Genomic DNA, 24,676 nt, shown 5'->3' on the forward strand with positions numbered 1-24,676 from the left:
AACGGCCGCCGCGGAGAGGGGGCGGGGCCGTCGCCGTCGCCGAGCGTCCCCCGCGGCCGTACCGGTACCGAGCGCGCGGGAGCCGCGCGGCGCGGGGCGGGGCCGGCAGGGGGCGGTAGGTAGAGCGGGAGGCGCGCGGCGCGGGGCGGGGCCGGCAGAGCGGGAGGCGCGCGGCGCGGGGCGGGGCGGGGCCGGCAGAGCGGGAGGCGCGCGGCGCGGGGCGGGGCCGGCAGGGGGCGGTAGGTAGAGCGGGAGGCGCGCGGCGCGGGGCGGGGCGGGGCCGGCAGAGCGGGAGGCGCGCGGCGCGGCGCGGGGCGGGGCCGGCAGGGGGCGGTAGGCAGAGCGGGAGGCGCGCGGCGCGGCGCGGGGCCGGCAGAGCGGGAGGCGCGCGGCGCGGCGCGGGGCGGGGCGGGGCGGGGCCGGCAGAGCGGGAGGCGCGCGGCGCGCGGCGCGGGGCGGGGCCGGCAGGGGGCGGCAGAGCGCGGCGCGGGGCGCGCGGCGCGGCGGGAGGCGGCCGGCGCGCGCCAAGATGGCGGTGCGGAAGAAGGACGGCGGCCCCAACGTCAAGTACTACGAGGCCTCGGACACCGTCAGCCAGTTCGACAACGTCCGCCTCTGGCTCAGCAAGAACTACAAGAAGGTAAAGCCGCGGCGGCTGGGGGGGGCGCGGGGCTCGGCCCCCGCCCCGCACGGCCCGGCCTGTCACGGCCCCGCCGCCGCCATCGCCGCCCCCCCGCCCTCCCCCGCCCCGGGCCCGGCCCCGGCGGCGGCGCTGACCCCCCCCCCCCCCCCGCAGTACATCCAGGCCGAGCCCCCCACCAACAAGTCGCTGTCGAGCCTGGTGGTGCAGCTGCTGCAGTTCCAGGAGGAGGTGTTCGGCAAGCACGTCAGCAACGCGCCCCTCACCAAGCTGCCGGTGAGCCCCCGCCGCGGGCACCGGGGCACGGCGCGCACGGGGCTGCGCCCGCCCGGGGGCCACGGCCCGGCGGCACCCAGGGACCTGCGACAGGGTCCCGAGCAGGGCCAGCGCCCCGGAGACGCAGGGCCAGCGCCACAATGAGCTGGGGACGGAGCCCCCGTGAGCTGGGGACGGAGCCCCGCATTCCAAGGGACGGGACCCCAAAGACTTGAGGACAACGTCCCAGGGAGCTGGGGGTGGCGCCCCCAAGACGCAAGCACAGAGCCCTAGTGACCTGGGGACAAGGCCCCAGTGACCTGGGACAGCGTCCCACAGACCTGGGGACAGAGCCCTGAGCAGGGACAGCGGCCAAAAACGCGGGGACAGCACCTTGGTGACCCAGGGACAGAGCCCCAGAGAGCTGGGGATGCACCCCAGGGAGCCAGGGACGGGGCCCGACCACGGACAGCACCCGGTGACCCGGGACGGTGCCCCAGCAGGACGGGGGCCCTGCTCAGGGCCAGTGCTCGGTGACACTTGGGCACTGTCCTGCTGGGAACTGCCCCCCGAGCAGGGTCTGCGCCCCAGCGACCGCCCCCCAACACTGGGACGAGACCCCAACCCCAGGGACAACACTGGGTGGGGACAGCGCCCCGGGGACCTGGGGACAGCGCCCCGACACTGCAGGGACCGCATCCCAACGCGGGACGCAGCCGGATGAGGGGGGCGGCACCAGCGCCCCGCCGCACCCCTCGCGGCCGCCCCCGACCCCTCGCCTCCCGTTTCAGATAAAATGCTTCTTGGATTTCAAGGCGGGAGGAGCCCTGTGCCACATCCTGGCAGCGGCCTATAAATTCAAGAGCGACCAAGGATGGTGAGCGCCCGCCTGCGCCCCTCGCGCTGGGGGTCCTGGGGCGGGGAGGGGGCCGGGCGTGGGGGCCTGGGGGCGGGGGTCCCCTCCGTGGGAACTGCAGGGGGGTGGGCCGGTTGCATGCGCGTAGCAGCAGGTGCTGGGGCACGTCTCTCCGCACCGCGGTCCCCTGGGGGGGTTCAGGCGCGTGTCCCCCCCCCCCACCCGCAGGCTTCGGGTGCTGACGAGGAGACCTGAGCTGTGGCTTTCATGAGAGTCGCTCTTTTCTTCCAATAAGGCGGCGTTTCGATTTCCAGAATCCCTCGCGGATGGACCGCAATGTGGAGATGTTCATGACCATCGAGAAATCTCTGGTGCAGGTGAGAGGCGCCGCCTCCGCGCCCCCCGCCCCCCCAGGCCCCCCCCGTCCCCCACCCGCTCACCGCTCTGCTCTCCTCCTTCCCCAGAACAACTGCCTGGCCCGGCCCAACATTTTCCTGCACCAGGAGATTGAGCCCAAGCTGCTGAGCAAGCTGAAAGACATCGTCAAGAGGCACCAGGTCGGTGGCAGCGCTGGGGCGGGGGGCGCAGGGGGCCCATCCAGCGCCTCGGTCCCCCCCCGCTTACCCCTGGAGCCGCTCCCCCGCTCTCCTCGCAGGGCACGGTGACCGAGGACAAGAGCAACGCGTCCCACGTCGTCTGCCCCGTCCCCGGGAACCTGGAGGAAGGTGGGTGCAAGGGGGAGCCCCCCGCTCCCGGCTCAGGGGCTGGGGGTCGCTGTCGGGGGCCGGGGCCCCTCGGCACGCGGGCGGCTCCGCTGTTACGGCCGATCCGAGCTTAGAGCCGGCTCGCTCCGTGTCTCCCGCAGAGGAGTGGGTGCGGCCGGTCATGAAGCGCGACAAGCAGGTGCTGCTGCACTGGGGCTACTACCCCGACAGGTGAGGGGGCCCGCGGGGGGGCTGCGGGGCTGCGGCTGAGCCGGACGGAGCCCCCCGTGCCCGCGGGGGTGGGCACCGCGCTCACCCCGACGCTCTGCGCCCGCAGCTACGACACCTGGATCCCCGCCAGCGAGATCGAGGCCTCCGTGGAAGACGCCCCGACGCCGGAGAAGCCCCGGAAGGTGACGGGGTCCCCTGCGCTGGGGCGGCGGCTGCGGCCCCCTCCCCTGCCCGCTGACGCGCCCGCGCCCCTGCCCCGCAGGTCCACGCCAAGTGGATCCTGGACACGGACACCTTCAACGAGTGGATGAACGAGGAGGACTACGAGGTGACGGACGAGAAGAGCCCCGTCGCCCGCCGGAAGAAGATCTCGGCCAAGACGCTGACGGACGAGGTCGGAGCGGGGCGGGAAAGCCGGGGGGGGACACACACGGACAATGGGGGTCTCTGCTCGGCCAACCCAGCGCCCCCGTGTCCCCCAGGTGAACAGCCCCGACTCGGACCGCCGCGACAAGAAGGGCGGCAACTACAAGAAGCGGAAGCGCTCGCCCTCGCCGTCGCCCACCCCGGAGGCCAAGAAGAAGAACGCAAAGAAGGGGTGAGGGCGGGCCGGGGGGGGCGGCGGGGTCGGATCCGGCCGCGGGGCAGGGGCTGCGGGGAGCCCGGCCCCGGGGCGCGGTGGTGACGGGGGCGCGGGGGTCTCTTCCTTCACAGACCCTCCACGCCCTACAACAAATCCAAGCGTGGGCACCGCGAGGAGGAGCAGGAGGACCTGACGAAGGACATGGACGAGCCCTCGCCCGTCCCCAACGTGGAGGAGGTCACCCTGCCCAAGACGGGTGAGAGCAGGGGGCCGGCAGCCCCCCGCGGGGTCCCCCCGCCCCGCGAGCGCGGGCTGGGCTGGGGGCCGGGCCTCGGGGCGCTCAGCGCCGCTTCCCTCCGCTGCAGTCAACACCAAGAAGGACTCGGAGTCTGCGCCCGTCAAGGGGGGCACCATGACGGACCTGGGTGAGTCCCAGCGGCCGGGGCCCAGCGCGGTGCGGGCCCCCCCGGAGCCACAGACCGGGACCCCAGAGCCGCCCCCCCGTTCTCTCTTCCAGATGAGCAGGAGGACGAGAGCATGGAGACGGCCGGCAAGGTGAGGCCTGGGGCTGTCCCCTGCCCCCCAGCCCCGTGCTCTGCTGGGACGACGTTCCCACGCCAGCGCGGGGTCGCCGTCCTGGATGGGTCGCCTGCTCTGTCCTTCTTGTCCCTCTTTTGGGGACAAAAGGGCCCCTTTCTGCCCTTCCCGGTGCCCCGGGGCCGCGTGTAGCTTCGCCCTGCGCTTCTGGCCCCATCCTGCTCTCGCTGAGGATGAGGAAGGGCCCAAGGGGGGGCTGGGGAGCCCCTTGCCCACGTGGCGCCGGTCTCTGGCAGGACGAGGAGGAGAACGGCGCCGGGAGCAAGGGGGAGCAGGCCAAGAACCCCGACCTGCACGAGGACAACGTGACGGAGCAGACGCACCACATCATCATCCCCAGCTACGCCGCCTGGTTCGACTACAACAGGTACGGGGGGGCCGCTGCCCCGCCGCGCGGCCGGGCCTTTCGGGGCTGCCCCGCCCCTCCCTGAGCGCCTCTTCCCGCAGCGTCCACGCCATCGAGCGCCGCGCCCTGCCCGAGTTCTTCAACGGCAAGAATAAGTCCAAGACCCCCGAAATGTGAGGCCGAACCCCCTCCCCAGCTCCCCCGGCGGCAGCGGGGCGGCGGGCGGCGCTGAGCCTCGCCCCTCTCCCGCAGATACCTGGCCTACCGCAACTTCATGATCGACACGTACCGGCTGAACCCGCAGGAGTACCTCACCTCCACGGCGTGCCGCCGCAACCTGGCCGGGGACGTCTGCGCCATCATGCGGTGGGGCCGGCGGCGCGGCGCGGGGCGGGGGGCTCGCGGCGGCGCCGAGGGGTCTGAGCCCCCGCTCTCCGCAGGGTCCACGCCTTCCTGGAGCAGTGGGGGCTCATCAACTACCAGGTGGACGCCGAGAGCCGGCCCACGCCCATGGGCCCCCCGCCCACCTCCCACTTCCACGTGCTGGCCGACACGCCCTCGGGCCTGGTGCCGCTGCAGCCCAAAACGCCCCAGGTGGGTGCGCGGGGGCGGCCGCTCCTCGCCCAGCCGCGTCCCCCCGTCCGCCTTCCCCGGTCCCCGCGGGGGCCGGGCGCGGGGTGGGGCGGGGGGCCCGGGGGGCGGGGGGGGGGGTCGCACAGCTTCGATCCGTGCCTCAGGGCCGGCAGAGCGACGGCGACGCCAAGACGGGCCGCAAGAGCAAAGAGATGGAAGAGCTCGTCAGCGAGACGGTGAAGGGGAAGCCGGAGCTGGTAGGCGGCTCCTTGGGGCCCGTCGCCCCGCCGCTGGCCGAGGAAGGCTCCTTCCCTCCTCCCCCTCGCGCCCCGCATGCCGCCCTGCCCCGGGGAGCAGGGACGCGGGGGGGACGCCGTGACGAGACGGGGCACGAAGGCTTCTCTGGGGTTGCTGGGGGGGGGGGACAGCGGCGTCCTCGCGGCCCGTCCCCCGCGGCCGCGGCCCCAGCGTGCCCTCTCCTCCCCCGGCAGCAGACCTCGGCCTCGCAGCAGATGCTGAGCTTCCCCGACAAGAGCAAGGAGAAGCCGGCCGACATGCAGAACTTCGGGCTCCGCACCGACATGTACACCAAGAAGAACATCCCCTCCAAGGTGGGCACCCCGCGGCCCCCGCCCCGGCCCCCGCCCGCCGCCGCTCACCCCCCTCTTCCCCCCGCGCAGAGCAAGGCCGCCGCCAGCGCCACGCGGGAGTGGACGGAGCAGGAGACGCTGCTGCTGCTGGAGGTGAGGAGGGGCCCGCGGGGAGCGGGGGGACAGCGCCGCCGGACCCCGCTGACGCCCCCCCGCCCCCGTCCCCGTCCCGCAGGCCCTGGAGATGTACAAGGACGACTGGAACAAGGTGTCGGAGCACGTGGGCAGCCGCACGCAGGACGAGTGCATCCTGCACTTCCTGCGCCTGCCCATCGAGGACCCCTACCTGGAGGACTCGGAGGCGTCGCTGGGGCCGCTGGCCTACCAGCCCATCCCCTTCAGCCAGTCCGGCAACCCCGTCATGAGCACCGTCGCCTTCCTGGCCTCCGTCGTGGACCCCCGCGTCGCCTCCGCCGCCGCCAAGTCGGCCCTGGGTAACGGCGCGGGCGGGGGGGCGGCCTCGGGGGGCTCGGCTGGGTCTCGGGGGGACGGGGGCTGTGTGGAGAGGGGACGGGGGCGGTGGGGAGAGGGGACGGGGGCTGTGTGGAGAGGGGACGGGGGCTGTGTGGAGAGGGGACGGGGGCGTGGGGAGAGGGGACGGGGGCGTGGGGAGAGGGGACGGGGCGTGGGGAGTCCTGTGGGAAGATGGGATGAGTCGTAGGGGGGGCTCTAGGGGGGGACGGGCCGAGCCCCCGCGGGGGCGCGCGATGCTGGGGCCCCGGGCCGGCTCCGCGGGGCGTTGGGGGTCCCCGCTGCCGGCCCGCTGAGGGCGCGCGGCGCTGCCCCGCAGAGGAGTTCTCCAAGATGAAGGAGGAGGTGCCCACGGCCTTGGTGGAGGCCCACGTCCGCAAGGTGGAGGAGGCGGCCAAGGTGACCGGCAAGGCCGACCCCGCGTTCGGGCTGGAGAGCAGCGGCATCGCCGGCACCGCCTCGGACGAGCCGGAGCGGATAGGTGAGGGCGGCGGCGGGGCGGGGGGGTCCGTGTGATGAGTTTGCCGGGCGCCGGCGGGGTCTCACCCTGCGTTTGTGTCCGCAGAGGAGGGCGGCGCGGAGGAGGCGCGGGCCGAGGCGCAGCCCGTGGAGGAGAAGAAGGAGGCGAAGGTAGCGGCTGGCCTGGGGAGGGGCGCGGGGGCTGGGGAGCGTGGCTGCGGCGGGGGCTCGAGCGGCTGCGGGGGCCCGTCCCTCCCCAGGAGCCCCGGGACGGCGCAGCCGAGGAGGAGGCGAAGGAGAAGCCCGGGGAGGCGCCCAAAAAGGAGGAGGAGAAGGGGAAGGAGGCGGAGGGCGAGAAGGAGCCCGACAAGGGCGACGGCGATGGCGCAGGTGAGCGAGGGGGCCGGGCGGGGCTGGGAGGGGACGCCGAGGCCCCCGCCGCAGCGCGGCGCAGCCCTGCCCACGCGGCCCCCGCGCTGCGCAGGGGAGCTGGAGAAGGAGAAGGAGGCGAAGGAGGGGCCGGACGAGGCGCCCAAAGGAGCCGCCGGAGCCCGAGGCCGAGCGCAAGGCCAAGGTGGAGCGGGACATCGGCGAGGGGAACCTGTCCACCGCCGCCGCCGCCGCGCTGGCCGCCGCCGCCGTGAAGGCCAAGGTGAGGGGCTGGGGGGGCCGGGGGGTGGGCGCAGCGCGGCCGGCGGTGCTGACCCCCGCCCCGTCCCCCGCAGCACCTGGCGGCAGTGGAGGAGCGTAAGATCAAGTCTCTGGTGGCGCTGCTGGTGGAGACGCAGATGAAGAAGCTGGAGATCAAGCTGCGGCACTTCGAGGAGCTGGAGACCATCATGGACCGCGAGCGCGAGGCCGTGAGTGGCGGCGGCGGCGGCGGGGGGGACGCCGGGGGCTTTCCCGCGCCCCGCTGACCCCCGCCCTGCCCCGCAGCTGGAGTACCAGCGGCAGCAGCTGCTGGCGGACCGGCAGGCCTTCCACATGGAGCAGCTGAAGTACGCCGAGATGCGCGCGCGCCAGCAGCACTTCCAGCACCTGCAGCAGCAGCAGCAGCAGCAGCCGCCCCCGCTGCCGCCGGGCGCCCAGCCCCTGCCCGCCGCCGGAGCCCCCCTGGCCCCCGCCGCCCACCCGCTGGCCGCGCCGCCCGCGCCCCGCCATGGTGGCCCCCGCCGAGCCCATGGGGCAGGCGCTGCCCCGGGGGCCCCCCGCCGCAGCCGCCCCCCGCCGCCGGGCGCCCCGGCCGTCCCACACGGTGAGTGGAGGGGCTGGGGGGCGCGCCGAGGGGCCGCGGGTGGGGCGGGTTGGGGGCTCGGCGCTGACGGCCCCCCCCACCCCGCCGTGCTTCTCCCCGCAGCCCCGGCGCCGTTCCCCGGGCAGCAGCCGCCGTCCCAGAGCCTGGCCGGGAGCCTCGCAGGCAGCGGCCACGCCGCCGTGCCCGGTAATGCGCCCGCGGCCTCGCCCTTCGGATTGCCTCCATCCGCCATCCCATTTAGCATGGCTAACCCCCCCGCCGAGCCCCTCGGCGCCTCCTTCCCCGCTAACCCCGCCCGCCCTCCCGCTGCATGGGGCCCTCGCCAGCAGCATGCCGTCCGGGGGGCTGCCCCCCCCCGCCCACCCACCCGGCCTGGCCCTGCCGCACCTCGCGGGGGGCTCGGCCGCCGCGCACAGCCCCGCCATCGTGGCCGCCGTGCAGGGAAGCCTCCTTCCCAACCCCCGGCCTCCTCGCAGGTGAGACATGGGGGGGCGCGGGGGGGGCCCGCCGGGAGGGGGCGCAGGGAGGGGGGCACCCACTCGCGGGCATGGGGCTGGGCGGGGCGGGGGGGGCGGCTCAGCCTTCCCGGGCGCTGCGGGGCAAGAGGAGGTGGTCGTGCACCCCCCTTGCCCCCCCCAGATGTGACCCCCCCCCCCCCCGTTTGTGTTCTCTCCCGCAGACCAAGGCCCCCCCCTGCAGACGGACCCCATCGCGCCCAGCCCCAGCACGGCCACCCCCGTGCCCCCCACGCAGTGAGCGCCTGCCGGGCCGAGGACGCCGCAGCCCCCCGCCCCGCCGCCGCCGCGCCGCCCCGGGGAGACCGGCCCCTCCCGCCCCGCCGGGCGCCCCGCGGGAAGCCCCCCCGCCCCCCCCCAGCTTCGGTATTTTTTTACGGTTGTCCCGGATTTTATTTAAGTGTTGGTCTCCCCAGGCGGGCGGGGGGCGCTGCCCCCCCCGGCTATTTATGAGACAGCTCCGCCCCCCCTGGCACATGGGCATTCCCCCTTCTCAGTCGTGACCCCCCCTCCTCCCCCTTTTTCTTTTTTTTTCTTTCTTTTTTTTTTAAAAAAGCCAACAAAAATAAAACTCCAAGTCCCCGGGGCGGGAAGAAGCGGCCTGCCGTGCAGGGTCTGTCTGGGGCGCAGAGCGGGGCACAGCGGCGCCGGTCCCACGCTTTTATTTGATGCCGTGGAGCAATAATTTAGCCGGCGGGGCCGGGAGCGGGGGGACGGGGGGGCGGTGGGGGGCACAGCGGTGGCGGCGGGAAAAGGAGGGCAAAGGCACAAAACCCAGAGTGGGGGGTGTGGGGGAACACGCGCCCGACGAGGGGTCTTCAGCCGCTCAGCACCATCCGGACCAGCTCTGCGGAGAGAGACGGGGAGCGCGGGGTGAGGGGGGGGCCCGGCCGGGACCCCCAGCCCTCGTCCCGCAGAGAGGCAGGAAACCAAAGTCAACCGGCTGCGGAGCGCAGGGAGGAGCGGGCGGCGCTGCGGCGGCGGGGGCTCCGCCGCCCCCCCCCCCCAGCGCGCAGGGGGCTCCATGCAGAGGGGCATGCGGGGGAGGAGGGGCGGCACCAGGGGCGAGAGCGCAAACCAGGTGGCTTTTTTTTTTTTTTTGTTTTTCTTAAAAAAAAAAGACACCACAGGAGAAAAAAATAGGAAAGGAAAAAAAAATAAGTAACTGAGGGGAGCGGGGGAGGCGTACCCCTGCGGCGTCACCCTGACAAGATGTGTCTCACAAACGCTGGCAGGAAGGAAGGAGATGTGATGGTCAGGGAGGGAGCGGGGTCGTGGTGAGCCCCCCCCCCAAACCCCCAGGCACCCCAAAACCCCCAGGCCCCCCCCAGGCCCCCCATCTCCCCCCCCGGGCCGCTGTCCCCACCTTCGTAGTTGATTGCAGCCGTTGCTGTCCTCGTGCCCGGCCACCAGCTGCTCCACCTCCTCCTCCGTCATCTTCTCACCTGCGGGACAGCCCGCGTCACCCCGGGGTGAGGGGGGTCCCCAGGCCTCACAGCGCTTTGGGGTGGGGGGGGGCGGGTCCCGGGTGGGCTGGGGGCTCCCGAGGATCCCGGGAGCGGCTGCGTGTTCCCGAGGTCCCTGGGGCTGGCGGAGCTGTGGGGGTCCCTTGGTGGGGGGGGTGTCCCACAGGGCTTTGGGGAGGGGCGCGGCTCACCCAGGGTGACGAGGACGTGGCGGATCTCGGCGCCCATGACGGTGCCGTTGCCCTCCTTGTCGAACACCCGCAGCCCCTCCACGTAGTCCTCGAAGCAGCCCTGGTCCTTGTTCTTGGCGATGGTCTGCATCATGGGCAGGAACTGCTCGAAGTTCAGCGTCTTCAGGTTCATCTCTGCGGAGAGGCGCCGTGGGCGGGGGTCCCGGCGGTCTGGGGGGTGGCCAGGGGGCTCGAGATGGGGGTCCCCCACTCACCATCGCTCTTGGGGTTGCCCAGCACCTTCATGACCTCGGCGTTGGTGGGGTTCTGGCCCAGCGCCCGCATCACGTCCCCGCACTGGCTGTACAGGATCTTCCCATCGCCCGTGCGGTCGAAGAGCTGGAACGCTTCCTTGAACTCTGCCGGGACCCCGCGTCAGCGCCCGGGACCCCACCGGGACCCGCCCCCCCCCTCCGCGCCCCCCCTCCCCGCACAGGGACCCCCGCGTCAGCGCCCGGGACCTCCACGCACCGGCACGCACCGGGACATTCCCCCCCCCCCCCCCCCGTTTCAGGACCCCGCGACGCTGCACCAGGGCCTCACCCCCTGCACTGGGACCCCCCTCGCTGGATCGCCCATCCCGAGGGACCACGCGCTGCTGCCCCCGCACCAGCCCCGCATCCCTGGGACCCCCCGCACCCGGCGACCCCGTTACCACCACCGCCCCCGCCCCCCCCCGTCCCCGGTCGGGTTTTCGCTCCCGGGCGGGATCCGGTTTCCCGGTGGAACCTGACGCCGGCCGGGATGCAGGGCGCGGCGCGCGGCGGGGATGCTGAGCCCGCTGCCCCCCCTCCGCGCCCCCCCCCACAACCCCCGCCCCGCAGGAACCGGGCGGCCCCACCCCGCAGGAATGCGCGGCCCCGCGCTATGCCCATATATGGGCAAATGGCGCAAAAAGGCACCCCCCCCCACCCGGCCCCGGCCCCGCATCCTCCCCGCACCCCCGGCCCCGCAGCCCCGCACCCCCGGCCCCGCAGCCCCGCGCCCCCGGCCCCGCACCCCCGCCCCGCACGCCGAACGGCCCCGCCCGGCCCAGACTTTGCCGGGAAGGCCGCGCCCGCAGGAAGCGCGGGGGGGGGCGGCGGGGCCGGGCCCGGTGCCCGGTGCCGGGGGACGCGGGGGGTCGCCCCCGGTGCCGGTACCGGTCACTCACCCGCGGTCTGCTCCTCCGAGAAGTCGCACTGCGGGGAGGAGCGCGGCGTCAGCGGGCGGCGGCACCGGCACCGGTACCGGCAGCGCCCGGCCGCGCCCGCGGGGATGGCGATGGCGGCTCCGGTACCGGTACCGGCCGCACCCGGCGCCCGCCGAGCCCCCCCCCGCCCCGCTCCCCCGCCGCCCCCCGCCCGTGCCCCGGTCCCCACCATGGCGGCGCCGCTCCCGCTCCGATCCCGCTCCGCTCTGGGCCCGGCCCGGCGCCCTCCCCGCCCGCGTCACGGCCCCGCCCACGCCGCGTCACAGCGCGCCCGGGGGGATGAATTATTCATGAGAGGGCGGGGCACAGCAAGACCACGCCCCTCAGCCGGGGATGTTTTGTCTATAGATGGGCAGGCGCGCGGGGCGCCCCCACGGGGGGACACCCCCCCCCCCGGTGCCGGCATCCCGCGGGACGCGCCCCCGCGGGCACCGCCTGTCCCGGGACAGGGCCCCTCCCCAAGGCGGACACTGGGGGGGGGGGGTTGCGTCTCACGGGTGGGCATCCCACGGACCCCAGCCCGCGGGCAGCAGCCCCCCCCCCCCCCCCCCAAAGGAGGGGACATCCCTACGACCCCCTATGGGGGGGCACCCCACGACGGGGAGCGTCCCACCAGGGTCACCCATGGGGGGAGCACGCGGGCGTACGTCACAATGGGGGGGGGGGCACACACGACACCGCAGACCCCACCGCTCCCCCAGACCCCCAGGACACGCGGAGCCGTCGTCGTCTCCCCCCTCGTTTATTGGTGGGGGGTGACGGGGACGCAGCCCCGGGAAGTGAGGAGGGGAGGGGGCGGCACTGCGGTGGTGGCACGGCTTTGGCATCGCGGTGGCGGCGCCACGGTGGTGGCGATGGCGTGGCGGTGGCGTCGCAGCGGGTGTCACGGCTTTGGCGTCGCGGCGGCAGCGAGGCGCTGGCGCCACGGTGGTGATGGCGTCGCGATGGCGGTGTGGCGGCGTCGCGGTGCTGGGGACACGGCGGTGATGGCGTCGCGATGGCGGTTGTGGCGGCGTCACAGCGCTGGGGACACGGCGGCGATGGCGTCGCGGTGGCGATGGCATCGCGGGTGGCGGGGGGCACGGTGGCGATGGCGTCGCGGTGGCGGGGGGGCACGGCGGCGATGGCGTCACGGCGCTGCAGCAGCGGCTCTGACAAAAGCATCTCCCCCCCCCGGGGGGCCGGGGGGCAGAAGGCACGAGGTGCGTAACAGTCCGGGGGGGCGGGGGGGAGCCCGGCCCCTCTTTGGTCAGTGGCGAGGCGGGGCGGGGAGCGGGGGTGGGGGCAGCAGGAGCAGCCGGGGGGCCCAGCCACCCCCGCCCCCCCCCCCCCCCCCCCCCATCCCACAGCCCCAGGCACGGTGGAGGCTGGGGGGGGGCACGGGGGGGGCAAGGGGGGGCCCAGCTCTAGGCGCTGCTCCGCTCGTCCTGCAGCTCGTACCTGCGGGGGAGGGAGGTGAGGGGTGCGGGGGTGGGGGGGAAACACAGGGCCCCTCACCCTGAGAGACCCCATGGGAGCCCCCCGAGAGCCCCCTGAGACCCCTTGCCCCCCCCCCAGGACCCCCAGCCCGCCCCCACTCACAGTGGTCCCCCCCTTGGACAGATCCACCTGCGCAAGGTCCAGATGGAGCTGGGGGAGGGCAAAGGCTCAGAGGGGTCCCTGGGACCCCCCCCCGCCCCCCGGGACCCCCAGCGCCCCGCGGGACCCCCAGCGCCCCCCTACCTTCCCCAGCACCTCCTTCTCCCGCGACACGAAGGACAGCGTGGATTTGACCTGAGCTTCAGCTTGCGGCGCGAGGCTTCCTCCAGGGACACGTCCCACTCGAACTGGGGAGACTGGGCTGTACTGGGCGGGACTGGGGGCACTGGGGGGGGGAGCACTGGGCTGGCCCCCCCCCCGACCCCCCATACCTCTCGTTGAAGTCGGGGTTGAGGGTCTTCTTCTGCGCGCTGGTCTTCCTCTTGGTGCCGCGGCCGCGGTCGGGCAGCAGCGCCAGGGACACGTAGGGGTCGGGCAGCTCCTTCGACAGCGCCCGCAGCTTCCTGGGGGGGGCACCAGGGCTCGGGGGGGCACGGTTCGGGGGGAGGGGGCACGGCTCGGGGCGGGGGTCCCAGCCCCCGAGCCCCCACGCGCGCCCGCGGCCTCACCGGCAGGCGTGGACGATGGCCACCAGCTTGTGCTCGTCCCCGTGGTACCAGAGCGTGAGCTGCAGCCGGCCCAGGGGTCCCTCCGCCGGCGCGGGGGGGCTGGGGGGCAGGGGGTCAGCGCCCCGCACCCCCCCGGCGCGGGGGGGCTCGGCCGTGGGCTCCCGGGGGGGCTCACACCCGGCCCCCCGCCCCGCCCCGGCTGGGGGCGTGCAGCCGGAGGGGACGCAGGGACAGGGACGGGACGCGGGGATGGGGGGGGTTGGACGCTGCCGGGGGGCTCGCGCCCCCCCAGCCCTACCTGTCAGCCGGGGGCAGGCGCTGGCGCAGCCCCCCCGCCGCCCCCCCTCCTGCCCCACGGCGTCGGCCAGCTGGAAGGCGGTGTCCCCCTCGCCCGGGGGCGCGTCGCCAGCCCGCGCCTCCGCCTGCTGCGACACCAGCACCTGGGGGACGCGCGGGGGTCAGGGGGGTCCCGGCCGCCCCCCCGCCGCCCCCCGGCCCGTCACTCACCCCCAGCTGCGCCCGCAGCAGGACCTGGCTGCCGGGGCCCCCCCCGGCCAGGGGCACCCAGCCGTCCAGCGCCAGCCCCTCCTGGGCCAGGAGCCGGGACAGGGGCAGGCTGAGCGCCCCCCAGGGGCGGCCCCCCCTCCTCCTTCACCTGCGGGCACAGGCGGCTCAGCGCCCGGGGCGGGACCCCCGCCACGGGAACGGGACCCTTGTCCCAGGGACGGGACCCCCGCAGTGGGGCGGGACCCCCCGCCACGGGAACGGGACCCTTGTCCCAGGGACGGGACCCCCGCAGTGGGATGGGACCCCCGCCACGGGAACGGGACCCTTGTCCCAGGGACGGGACCCCCGCAGTGGGACGGGACCCCCGCCACGGGAACGGGACCCTTGTCCCAGGGACGGGACCCCCGCAGTGGGACGGGACCCCCCCGCCACAGGAACGGGACCCTTGTCCCAGGGACGGGACCCCCGCAGTGGGATGGGACCCCCGCCACGGGAACGGGACCCTTGTCCCAGGGACGGGACCCCCGCAGTGGGACGGGACCCCCCCCGCCACAGGAACGGGACCCTTGTCCCAGGGACGGGACCCCCGCAGTGGGATGGGACCCCCCCGCCACGGGAACGGGACCCTTGTCCCAGGGACGGGACCCCCGCAGTGGGGCGGGACCCCCGCAGTGGGATGGGACCCCCGCCACGGGAACTGGACCCCTACCACAGCGATGGGACCCCTGCCACGGGGATGGGACCCCCCCACACCACAAGGACGGGAGCTCTTCTCCAGGATGGGACCCCCACCACGGAACGGGACCCCTGCCACGGGAATGGGGCCCCCGCAGTGGGATGGGACCCCCCCCGCAGTGGGACGGGACCCCCCCACCATGGGACAGGACCCCCCCCCCTGCCATGGGACAGGACCGCCCCCTGCCATGGGACAGGACCCCCCCCTGCCATGGGACAGGACCCCCCCCTGCCATGGGACGGGACCGCCCCCCTGCCATGGGACAGGACCCCCCCCGCCATGGGACAGGACCCCCCCCTGCCATGGGACGGGGACCCCCCCTGCCATGGGACAGGACCCCCCCGCCATGGGACAGGACCCCCCCGCCATGGGACGGGACCCCCCCCGCCATGGGACAGGACCCCCCCGCCATGGGACAGGACCCCCCCGCCATGAGACAGGACCCCCCCCTGCCATGGGACAGGACCCCCCCCTGCCATGGGACGGGACCCCCCCGCCATGGGACGGGACCCCCCCCCGCCATGGGACAGGACCCCCCCGCCATGGGACGGGACCCCCCCCGCCATGGGACGGGACCCCCCCGCCATGGGACGGGACCCCCCCCCGCCATGGGACGGGACCCCCCCTGCCATGGGACAGGACCCCCCCCGCCATGAGACAGGACCCCCCCGCCATGGGACAGGACCCCCCCCCGCCATGGGACGGGACCCCCCCCGCCATGGGACAGGACCCCCCGCCATGGGACGGGACCCCCCCGCCATGGGACGGGACCCCCCCCGCCATGGGACGGGACCCCCCCTGCCATGGGACAGGACCCCCCCGCCATGGGACGGGACCCCCCCCCCGCCATGGGACAGGACCCCCCGCCATGGGACGGGACCCCCCCCCGCCATGGGACGGGACCCCCCGCCATGGGACGGGACCCCCCCCCTGCCATGGGACAGACCCCCCGCCATGGGACGGGACCCCCCCCCGCCATGGGACAGGACCCCCCCCCGCCATGGGACAGGACCCCCCGCCATGGGACGGGACCCCCCCGCCATGGGACGGGACCCCCCCCTGCCATGGGACAGGACCCCCCCCCGCCATGGGACGGGACCCCCCCCCGCCATGGGACAGGACCCCCCGCCATGGGACGGGACCCCCTGCCATGGGACGGGACCCCCCCCGCCATGGGACGGGACCCCCCCGCCATGGGACAGGACCCCCCCTGCCATGGGACGGGACCCCCCCGCCATGGGACAGGACCCCCCCCTGCCATGGGACAGGACCGCCCCCCACCCATGGGACAGGACCCCCCCCGCCATGGGACAGGACCCCCCTGCCATGGGACGGGACCCCCCGCCATGGGACAGGACCCCCCCGCAGTGGGACGGGACCCCCCGCCGCGAGGACAGGGCAGGGACCTGCAGCTCCAGCGACTCCACGTGAGGCCGCTTGACGAGGAAGGAGAAGCCTTCGTCCCACACGGGCTCGGTGCTGGGGGTGCAGGTCTGGGGGGCAGAAGGGGGGCGGGGGGGGTGAGAGACCCCCCCACGGCGTCACCCCCCCCGCCCCCCCCGGCCCCCCCCCGCGTCTCACCTTGGTCTTGAAGGAGACGTCGCGCACGGCCAGGCTGGCGAAGGCGGCGGGGGGCTTGGAGCCCTTCCGGAGCTGGGGGCGGTGGGTGGTGATGATGATGATGATGATGATGATGGGGAGGGGGCGGCGGGGGGGGCCCGGGGGGGGCAGCCACTCACCGGCAGCTCGGTGGCGCGGTCCACGAAGACGGAGAGGAGCGCGGCCGAGAGCTCCTCGCCGCGGGGGGCTGCAGGAGGCTGTTGGTGTGCAGGACCTGGGGGCGGGGGGGGGCTGGGGTCCCGCGGGGGCGCAGGGGATGGGGAGGGGGGCTCGGGGCCCGCTGTGCCCCCCATCCCCCCCCCCCCGATACCTGCTCCAGGAGGGCGGCGCTGGGGCTGGGGGCCAGGCTCTCCAGCCGCACGTGCAGCCGCCCCGACTTCACCCCCTCGAGGGGCAGCCACTGCGGGACGGGGGGGAGGGGGTGAGACCCCCGCTGAGACCCCCCCGTGCAGAGACCCCCCCCCCGCGTTCCCCCCGGCCCCTCGCCCACCTCCTCCAGCACGCGGCTGCTCAGCACCCGCCTCAGCGGCACCTTGCACCTGGGGGGGGGGGGGGGGCGGTTGGTGAGGGGTGGGCTGGGCTGGGGGGGGCTGCCCCACCGCCCCCCCGGCCCCCCCCCGCGCCCCCCGGCCCCCACCGGCCCAGGAAGTCGTCCTTGTCGAGGTCCTTGTCGAAGAGCTCGAACTCCACGTCCTGTCCCGGGACGTCGTCCACGATCACCTGGGCGGGGAGCGGGGGGGTCACCGGTGGGGCCCCCCCCTCCTCGGTTTCCCCCTCCCGGGGGCTCGGGGCGCCCGGGACCCCCCCCTCCGCACCTCGTAGACCTCGTTCCAGCGGGGGTTGAGCTCCTCCTTGACCACGCGGCTGCGGAAGACCCTGCCGGCCGCCCGCACGCGGGCGTAGGGGTCCGAGCGGCCCCGCAGGGCCCCCCCCAGAAAATTGTCCTTGGCCACCAGGTCCCGGGCCCCCAGCAGGTGGATGCGCAGCACGCGCTGCGGGGACGCGGGGCGCTGGCACCGGGGCTGCGGCGGGGGGCTGTCCCCGCCCGGCCCCCCGCCTCCGCCCAGGGCCCCACCGTCCCGACCCCCAGGACCCCCATTCTGACCCCCAAGGACCCCCCTCAGCTCCATCCTGCTCCCCAAGACTCCCAGAGCCCCTTCCTGCCCCCCACGACCCCCATTCTGACCCCCAAGGACCCCCCCCCAGCCCCGTCTTGTCCCCTAGGAACCCCCCACCCTGCTCCCCAAGTCCCCCAGATCCCTTTCTGCCCCCCACGACCCCCCCTCCTCAGCCCCTTTCTGCCCCCCACGACCCTCATCCACCCCTCAGGACCCCCCCGCCCCCTCCTCCCCGCCCAGCCCCCCACACCACTCCCCTCTGCAGGTCCCCTCCCCCCTCCAGCCCCATCGCCCCCCCAACCCCCCCACCTCGGTGCCGAACCGGGGGTCAGGGCTGGCCTGGGTGGGCCGGTGGGCGACGGCGGCGCTGGCCGGGGGCTCCGGCTGCCCCGGGGGGGTGGGTGCGGGGCCACCGTCCTCAGGGGCGTCGAGGTACAGCACCTGGGGGGCTGGGGGTCAGCGAGGGGACCCCCAGACCCCCCCAGCCCTCCCTCACCCGCAAGCCCCACAAGCCCCCCCAGCCCCCCCTCACCTGCAGGACCCCCCCAGCCCCCCTCACCCCCAGCCCCCCCCAGCCCCCCCTCACCCGCAGGACCCCCCCAGCCCCCCCAGCCCCCCTCACCCCCAGCCCCCCCCAGCCCCCCCCCACCCGCAGGACTCCCCCAGCCCCCCTCACCCCCAGCCCCCCCCAGCCCCCCTAACCCGCAGGACCCCCCCAGCCCCCTCACCCCCAGCCCCCCCTCACCCCCAGCCCCCCCAGCCCCCCTCACCCGCAGGACCCCCCCAGCCCCCCTCACCCGCAGGACCCCCAAAGCCCCCCCCTCACCCGCAGGACCCCCACAGCCCCCCCTCACCCGCAGGACCCCCCCAGCCCCCCTCACCCGCAGGACCCCCACAGCCCCCCCTCACCCCAGCCCCCCCAGCCCCCCTCACCCCCAGCCCCCCCAGCCCCCCCCTCACCCCCAGCCCCCCCCCTCACCCGCAGGACCAGCTTCATGTGCAGGCGGCTGCGGGGCCCCGCGCGCTGCAGCGGGAAGGGCTGGGCCAGCGTCAGCTGGGGGGCGGCGAGCAGGCGGGCGAGGGGCAGCGAGAGGGACCCCAGGCTGCCCTGGCGGGGGTCGTCCTTCACCTGGGGGGGCGGGGGGGGTCACGGGCACGCGGGGGACCCGGGGAGGGCCGGCGCGGGTTGGAGGACTGGGGCGGGACACGAGGAGAGGGATTTGGGGGGATCCCGGGGGGGCGATCCCGGGGGGCACAGGGCGGGGGCCGGGGGTCTCGCCTGGATGTCCAGGTCCTGGTTGGCGGGGTCGTGCAGGAAGAAGCGGAAAGCGTCCTCCCACACCGGAGCCGACGTGTTGTAGACCACCTGGGGGGAGCGTGGTCAGACCCCCGCCGGCGGCCGGGCCCCCCAGATCCCCCCGCGCCCCCCGCCCCACCTTGCTCTCCCGCGTGACGTCCTGCACCGAGATCTGCACCACGGGGTTGGGCTCCTTGCCCGGCTTCTTCATCTGCACGGAAATGGGGTGGGGGGGGTTCGGCGGGGGGGCCCCGCACACCTCTGACCCCGCGGGGCGGGGAAGCGGCAGCCCGGGCCCCCCCCGGCCCCCCACGCACGGGCAGCTCCTCGGCCCGGTCCAGGTACACGACCAGGATGGCGGCTGACGGGGGATCGGGTTTGGCCACGATCGTCCGGTTCCTCTCCAAAACCTGGGGGACGAGTTGGGGGGGGGGTCAGCCGGACCCCTCCCCAGCTGGGCTGAGCCCCGACAAACTCATCTCAGGGCTGAGCCCCGCTCACCTCGTCCAGCTTGGCGGCGTCGCAGAGCAGGGAGAGCCACTCCAGGCGCAGGTGGAGCCGGCCCTGGCCCCCCTCCTGCAGCGGGAACCACTGCGGGGCGGGGGGGTCAGCACGGCCCCCCCCGGGGCCCCCCGGCCCCCCGCCCGGGCACCCACCTCGTCCAGCACCCGGGCCTTCAGCACCTCCCCGAAATCCAGCTTCATCCTGGGGCGGGGGGGAGAGGGCGTGAGGCGGGGGGCTGGGGACAGCGCCCCCCCCCCCAGCCGCCACCCCGGGGTCCGGCCCCCCCGCACCTGCCCAGGAGATCGTCCTGGTCGGGGTCCTTGTCGAACACCTCCACCTCCACCTCCTGCCCCGGCACCTCGTGCACGATGAACTGGGGGCAGCGCCAGGGGCGGGGGGGGTCACGGGGGTCCCCACGCCCAGCATGGCCGTGCCGGGGGCGTCACGGGGGTCCCCGCACCCGGCGTGGCTGGGTTGGGGTGCTCCCCCCCCCGCCACGGCCTGGCTGGGGACGCCGGGAGGGTCCCAGCGCCCCCCCGCCCCGACCCACAGCTGCGCCGGGGGGCGGTGGGGGGCCGGGGGGGGGGTCTCACCTCGTAGACCTCGTCCCAGGTGGGGTTGAGGTCGTTGTCCACGACGCGGCTGGTGGCGACCTGCGTGCCCACGCGCAGCACGGCGTAGGGGTCCGACTTGCCCCTCACCAGCCCCCCCATGAAGCGGTCCTTGGAGCGCAGGTCCCGGGCGCCCCGCAGGTGGACGCGCACCACGCCCTGCGGCGGGGGGGGGGGTCACTGCGGGGGTCCCCACGGAAGCCCCCCTCCTCCGCCCCGGGACCCCCGGCGGCGCTCACCCGGGCAGGGGGCAGCGGAGCTGCGCGGCCTCGTGCAGGTCGGGCACCAGCGGGACCAGCAGGCGGTTGGGCAGCACGAGGTAGGAGGAGATGGCGTCCATGATCATCGTGTCCGACACGGAGCTGCGGGGGCCCACGGTCACGGGGGGGGGGGGGGCGCCGCGGGCGGCAGGGGGCCGGGGGGGCCCCGCGGGCGGGCGGGGGGCTCACCTCAGCCCCGGGATGTCCAGCAGGTTGGTCATCCCCGTCCAGTTGATGTCCAACGTCTGGGGGGGGTGGGGGTGGAATGGGGTCAGGCGGGGGGGCCCCGTCGCGGCTGGGGGCCCGGGGGGGGGGCCCGGGGGGGGGGGCCCGGGGAGGGGACTCACCGGGCGCCGGATGAAGAACATGGTGAGGGCCCCCCACGATGGGCACGTCCCCGAGGAGGGGCTCCAGGATGATCCGCAGCATCCCGTGGAGCTGGGGGGGGGCAGCGCTGAGAGGTGACCCCCCCCGGCCACGTCCCACCCCCCCGCTGGGGCCGGACCCCCCCCTCACCTGCATGCCCTTCACCCCCGCCTTGCAGAAGAATTTCTTCACCTCCACGTCGATCTGGACGTCACCCCACGTAGCTGCGCAGACGGGACGTCGTGGCGGGGGGGGCTTCCCCACGACACCCCCGCCCCCCCAGCCGCCGTGCGGAGGGGGACGCCGGCGCGGAGGCGGGGGGCTGAGACCCGGCGCCTTCGGCACACGGGGGGGCTCCGGCCGCTCACCTGATGTTGAGGTCCAGCAGGATCTGCTTCTCGTGCGCGCCGGGGTGGGCCCTGACCCCCAGGATGCGGAGGGGCTGCGGGGCGCAGCGGTGAGCGGGGGGCCACGGGGGGGCCACGGGGGGGGCCGGGGGCGGGGGCAGCCCTACCTTCTCGCCCAGGTCCACCTTGGTGAAGGCGAAGGTCTGCAGGTGGCTGTTGGACGCCCGGATGGACGGCGCCACGCTCTCCACCAGCAGCTTCTCCAGGTAGCGCCCGAAAAACGGCCAGGCCTGCGCCAGCACCTGCGGCGGGGGGGGCACGGAGCCACGGGGATGGCGGGACGGACGCGGGACGGACGCGGGACGGACACAGAGGGATGGGGACGGATCCAAGGATGGATCCAGGGATGGATGGACACGGAGGGGTGGGGAACGGATCCAGGGATGGAGGGATGGATGGAGGGATGGATGGCCATGGAGCGGTGGGGACGGATGGAGGGAAGGACATGGATGCAGGGACGGACACAGAGGGACAGAAGGATGGACACAGAGGCACTGGCACGCAGGGATGGGGCTCACCGGGGCCGGACGGGTGCGGGGCCGGAGGGGAGGATGCGGGGACGCACACGAGGGACAGGACGGCCATGGAGCGCCGGGGATGGATGGACTGGGGATGGATGCAGGGATACGCGGAGGGCCGGACGCAGGGACGGAGGGACGGACGCAGGGACGGAGGGACGGACACAGGGACAGGGCCGGACGCAGGGACAGAGGGATGGACGCAGGGACGGGGCTGGACGCAGGGACGGGGCCGGACGGACGCAGGGACGCGGGGACAGGCGGCCGCCTCACCTTGTTCAGCCATTCCGCCCGCTCCACGTCCGGGAAGCTCACCTGCGGGCGGGGGGGGGTGAGGCGGGGGGGCCGGACGCGGGGGGGCTGGACGCGGGGGGGTCAGGCCGGACGCGCGGGGGGGTCGGGCCGGACGCGGGGGGTCGGGGAGGAAGTGCGGTGGGGGTTTGGCTCCCGCACCGCGCCCAGCGCCGTGCCTCAGTTTCCCCGTTCCCTCCGTTTATCGGGGCGGGGGCAGCGGGGGGGGGCAGCCCCTCCAGCTGTGACCGACATCTGGCGGCAGCTCCGGCCCCGCCGTGGCCGTGCCGGGGGTCCCGGCGGTGCGGGACGCGGCCCCCCCCGCCCGCGGGCGCGCAGGAAGCGGCCCCCCCGGGCCCGGTGAGTCACGGCCCGGCCGGGCGCTGCCGGAAGGCCGCGGGCGGTGCCGGGGGGGGGCACCCACTGCGGGGGTGCGGCGGGGGCCGCACGGGGGGGGGGTTGGGGACGCGCGGTGCAGCCGGCGGCCCCGGGGGAGCTCAAGCGGGGGCCGGTGCGGGGAGGCGGGGGGGGTCCCGAGCCGGGTGGCGGGGGCGCGGCTGGCGGGGGGGGGGGGGGCGGCCCCGGCGCACTCCCCCCTCCCCTTCCCGGCGGGGATAACGGGGCGGCGGGCGCGCGCTTACCCAGGCCGGCAGCTCCCCGCGGGCCGCGCCCAGCCCGGTGGCGGCGGCGGCGGCGCGCACGGCGGCCTCCTCCTGGCGCTGCAGGCGGGCGGCCAGGCGCAGCCCCCGCTCCCGGGCGCGCCGCCGCCGCCGCCAGCCCGCGTAGAGCGCCAGCGCCAGCAGCAGCGCGCCCGCGCCCCAGCCCCAGCAGCCCCGCGGCGTAGGCGGGCAGCGCCCACAGCAGCGGCCGGCCCAGCGCCGCCAGCCCCGCGCCGCGCCGCTCCATCCCGCGCCGCCGCCGCTCACCGCGCCCCGCCGCCCATTGGCCCGCCCGCCCCGCCCCGCGCGCCGCGCCCCGCCGCCCATTGGGCCCGCCCGCCGCGGGGGCCCGCCCCTCCCTTCGCGCCGCCACTGGGCGGGGCCCCGCCCCGCGGCTACGGTTGACAGGGGGCGTGGCCGTCGCTGGAAGGGGGCGTGGTCAGCACGAACAGGGGCGCGGTCACCGCGGCGGGGCGTGGCCGTCGCTGGAAGGGGGCGTGGGCCACCACGAGCGGGGGGCGTGGCCCGAGGTCCCCGCGGCGCCCCCGCGTCCCCACCCCGCGCTCCCCCCCCCGCCCGCACAGCCGCCAGCAGCACCACGCCACCCCCCCAGGTGCCACCGCCCTCGTTTTTTTGGGTTTTTGGGTTTTTAATGGCTGAAACGGTACAGGGCTCGGGAGCCGCGGCCCCCGCGCCGCCCCCGCACCGGGACACAGACCCGGCACGGGGGGGCCGTGTCCGTACGCGGGGCTCGGGGGGGCACCCCGCCCCCCCCCCCAGGGCGGTTTGACTGACCCCGCATCCCAGCGCGACTGGGCCAGACCCGGCTGCGCAGCCCGGGACGGGGGGCACCGCACGGCCCCCGCTGCCGTCCGCCGGCCCGGGGGCTCTGTCCTTCCTCCTCCTCCTCCTCCTCCTCCGGCCGGGCCGCGCCGCGGGGGTCAGTGCGGCATGGCGGTGATGCGCATGCTCTGCGAGGCGATGGGGTAGGTGACCATGGGCGTGGTGGCGTGGCTCATGGTGATCCCGCCCAGCGGCTGGGCCATGGAAACGGCCCACCGGCGCCACCGACACGGCCACCGGCGCCATGGACACGGGCGGGGCCATGCCCTGCGCGATGGTCTGCGCCAGGGCGGCCGACAGCGGCGTGATCTCGGGGTTCATGGGGGGAGCGGCGTTGGCGGGGGGAGCCGCCTGCGCCCCAGCGGGAGCCACCAAATCCTGCTGGGACACGGGGCGCGGCTGCAGGGCCTGGCTGCTGAGCGTGGTGTGGGTCTGCGCGATGCTGTGGTTGTAGTTGGTGACGGTGCCCACGCTGGGGGGCAGAGTCTGCTCGCTGGCGGGGGCGCTGGAGCTCAGCGTCATCACCTTGGCCTGGTTGCGGAACTGGGCGTTCTGCTCCAGCAGCACCTCGTTGGTGGCCAGCAGGTTGTTCACCTGCTTCTTGAGATCCTCCACGCGCTTGCGCAGCACCGCGTTCTCCTCCTCCAGCAGCCGGTACTCCACGGCCCGCGGGCTGCCGAAGCTGTACTCGTAGCTCTCGAAGTGCAGCCCCTCCACCCGCCGCCGCTTCAGCAGGGGGTCGTGGTCGTCGTAGCGGTCGGGGTCGTAGATGGCGTCGTAGGGGTCGTAGCGGCGCACGGCGGGGACGATGCCCTGCTCGCGGGGGGCCATGCCCCGCGCCTCGTACTCGTAGTCCCGCTGCAGGTGCTGGAACTTGCACTTGGCGCCGCGCTGGCAGTCGCCCTTCAAGAAGTCCCGGCAGATGGGCACCTCCTCCTTGCTGTTGGGCAGGTCGGCGGGCGAGAGGCCCAGCCCGGCCGCCACCTTCTGCCGCAGGCGCGGGGCAGCTCCCCCGTCTTCTTGTAGCAGTCCTCGTCCTCCTTGGTGCCGTGGATGAAGCGGCAGTTGAGGCGGACGCACTCCTTGTTCTGGAAGTCGTGGCAGAAGATGAACTCGTTCTTGCGCACGCCCAGGTTGGTGACCTCGCTGATGTCGGGGTGCCGGAAGCGGCAGCGCTTGCCGCGCTTGCAGACGTTGCGCAGGAAATCGCGGCAGATGTCGTCGCGTTGGCGCCCACCTCATCGCCGCTGCTGCCGTTGTTGTAGCCGTCGCGGTCCGGCATGTTGGCCGCCGCCGCCGCGGGGGCCCCGGGCGCTGCGGGAGGGAGGGGGGAAGGGGGGTGAGGGGCGGCACGGCGAGCGGGACCCCTCGCCGGGGGCTTGGGGGGGTGGGGGGGAATCCCGCCCCGGGGCACCGGAGCCGGTTCGGGTGGCCCCACGCTGCCCCGTGGGTCCCCGCTCGGACCCCCGAGCCCCGGCTGGGGGCGGGCAGCCCCTCGCGGCCGCTCCCCGGGGCTGCCGGTGTCACCGGGGCCGGCCCGCGCCTGCCCTTCCCCCCCGCCAGGTCTCCATAGCAACCGGCCCGCAGGCCCGGGGCAGGCCCGGTGCCGGCCAGGCGCGGGGCCGGGCGGGGCGGGGCGGCGGGGGCCCCGGCCGGCGGAGCGAGGCGGCCCCCTGCTTCCGGCTCGCCCCGGAGCCACCTAGAGCGCTTCCTGCGGCCCCGCGCGGCGCGGCCCCGCAACGGCGACCCGCTCTCGTGCTCCGCGCGGG

The 24,676-nt window shown here is 75.9% G+C and overlaps 4 protein-coding genes across 4 annotated transcripts; 1 reads left to right on the forward strand and 3 right to left on the reverse strand.

Moving 5' to 3' along the window:
* The first annotated feature begins 501 nt into the window (after positions 1 to 501).
* SMARCC2 (SWI/SNF related BAF chromatin remodeling complex subunit C2) lies at positions 502 to 8,516 on the forward strand. Its single transcript, XM_086768946.1, is given in 30 exon segments — positions 502 to 640; positions 797 to 916; positions 1,687 to 1,772; positions 2,047 to 2,128; positions 2,216 to 2,308; positions 2,407 to 2,476; positions 2,617 to 2,686; positions 2,793 to 2,868; positions 2,949 to 3,080; positions 3,169 to 3,284; positions 3,401 to 3,525; positions 3,635 to 3,694; positions 3,787 to 3,824; positions 4,103 to 4,233; positions 4,314 to 4,385; positions 4,465 to 4,578; positions 4,653 to 4,806; positions 4,950 to 5,042; positions 5,277 to 5,396; positions 5,466 to 5,528; positions 5,611 to 5,869; positions 6,226 to 6,387; positions 6,472 to 6,536; positions 6,626 to 6,755; positions 6,850 to 6,896; positions 6,898 to 7,017; positions 7,091 to 7,225; positions 7,302 to 7,620; positions 7,723 to 7,806; positions 8,300 to 8,516. Coding segments are annotated over 30 exon segments (3,324 nt in total). The 5' UTR covers positions 502 to 529; the 3' UTR covers positions 8,377 to 8,516.
* Positions 8,517 to 8,782: 266 nt separating this feature from the next.
* Positions 8,783 to 11,283, reverse strand: LOC147597121 (myosin light polypeptide 6-like). The gene is given in 7 exon segments (XM_086768999.1): positions 8,783 to 8,982; positions 9,502 to 9,514; positions 9,516 to 9,580; positions 9,793 to 9,966; positions 10,047 to 10,190; positions 10,985 to 11,012; positions 11,193 to 11,283. Coding segments are annotated over 7 exon segments (456 nt in total). The 5' UTR covers positions 11,196 to 11,283; the 3' UTR covers positions 8,783 to 8,953.
* Positions 11,284 to 12,429: 1,146 nt separating this feature from the next.
* Positions 12,430 to 22,866, reverse strand: ESYT1 (extended synaptotagmin 1). Its single transcript, XM_086768660.1, is given in 36 exon segments — positions 12,430 to 12,463; positions 12,570 to 12,652; positions 12,746 to 12,804; positions 12,807 to 12,848; positions 12,932 to 13,065; positions 13,171 to 13,269; positions 13,469 to 13,610; positions 13,678 to 13,825; positions 15,820 to 15,906; positions 15,995 to 16,066; positions 16,153 to 16,220; positions 16,223 to 16,247; positions 16,344 to 16,433; positions 16,524 to 16,572; positions 16,671 to 16,753; positions 16,849 to 17,025; positions 17,461 to 17,592; positions 18,131 to 18,280; positions 18,431 to 18,517; positions 18,588 to 18,659; positions 18,766 to 18,858; positions 18,950 to 19,039; positions 19,105 to 19,153; positions 19,243 to 19,325; positions 19,546 to 19,722; positions 19,787 to 19,925; positions 20,013 to 20,068; positions 20,171 to 20,203; positions 20,205 to 20,261; positions 20,340 to 20,405; positions 20,407 to 20,413; positions 20,558 to 20,631; positions 20,704 to 20,838; positions 21,388 to 21,429; positions 22,047 to 22,326; positions 22,733 to 22,866. Coding segments are annotated over 36 exon segments (3,348 nt in total).
* Positions 22,860 to 24,145, reverse strand: ZC3H10 (zinc finger CCCH-type containing 10; the record flags this gene model as incomplete). The annotated part of the gene is given in 3 exon segments (XM_086768995.1): positions 22,860 to 23,119; positions 23,121 to 23,911; positions 23,914 to 24,145. Coding segments are annotated over 3 exon segments (1,137 nt in total), but the record flags the coding sequence as incomplete, so codon positions are not given.
* Positions 24,146 to 24,676: the final 531 nt, after the last annotated feature.

The sequence above is a fragment of the Chlamydotis macqueenii genome, chromosome 29, assembly GCF_036417535.1.
Source record: "Chlamydotis macqueenii isolate bChlMac1 chromosome 29, bChlMac1.mat, whole genome shotgun sequence".
Classification (NCBI taxonomy): Eukaryota; Metazoa; Chordata; class Aves; order Otidiformes; family Otididae; genus Chlamydotis; species Chlamydotis macqueenii.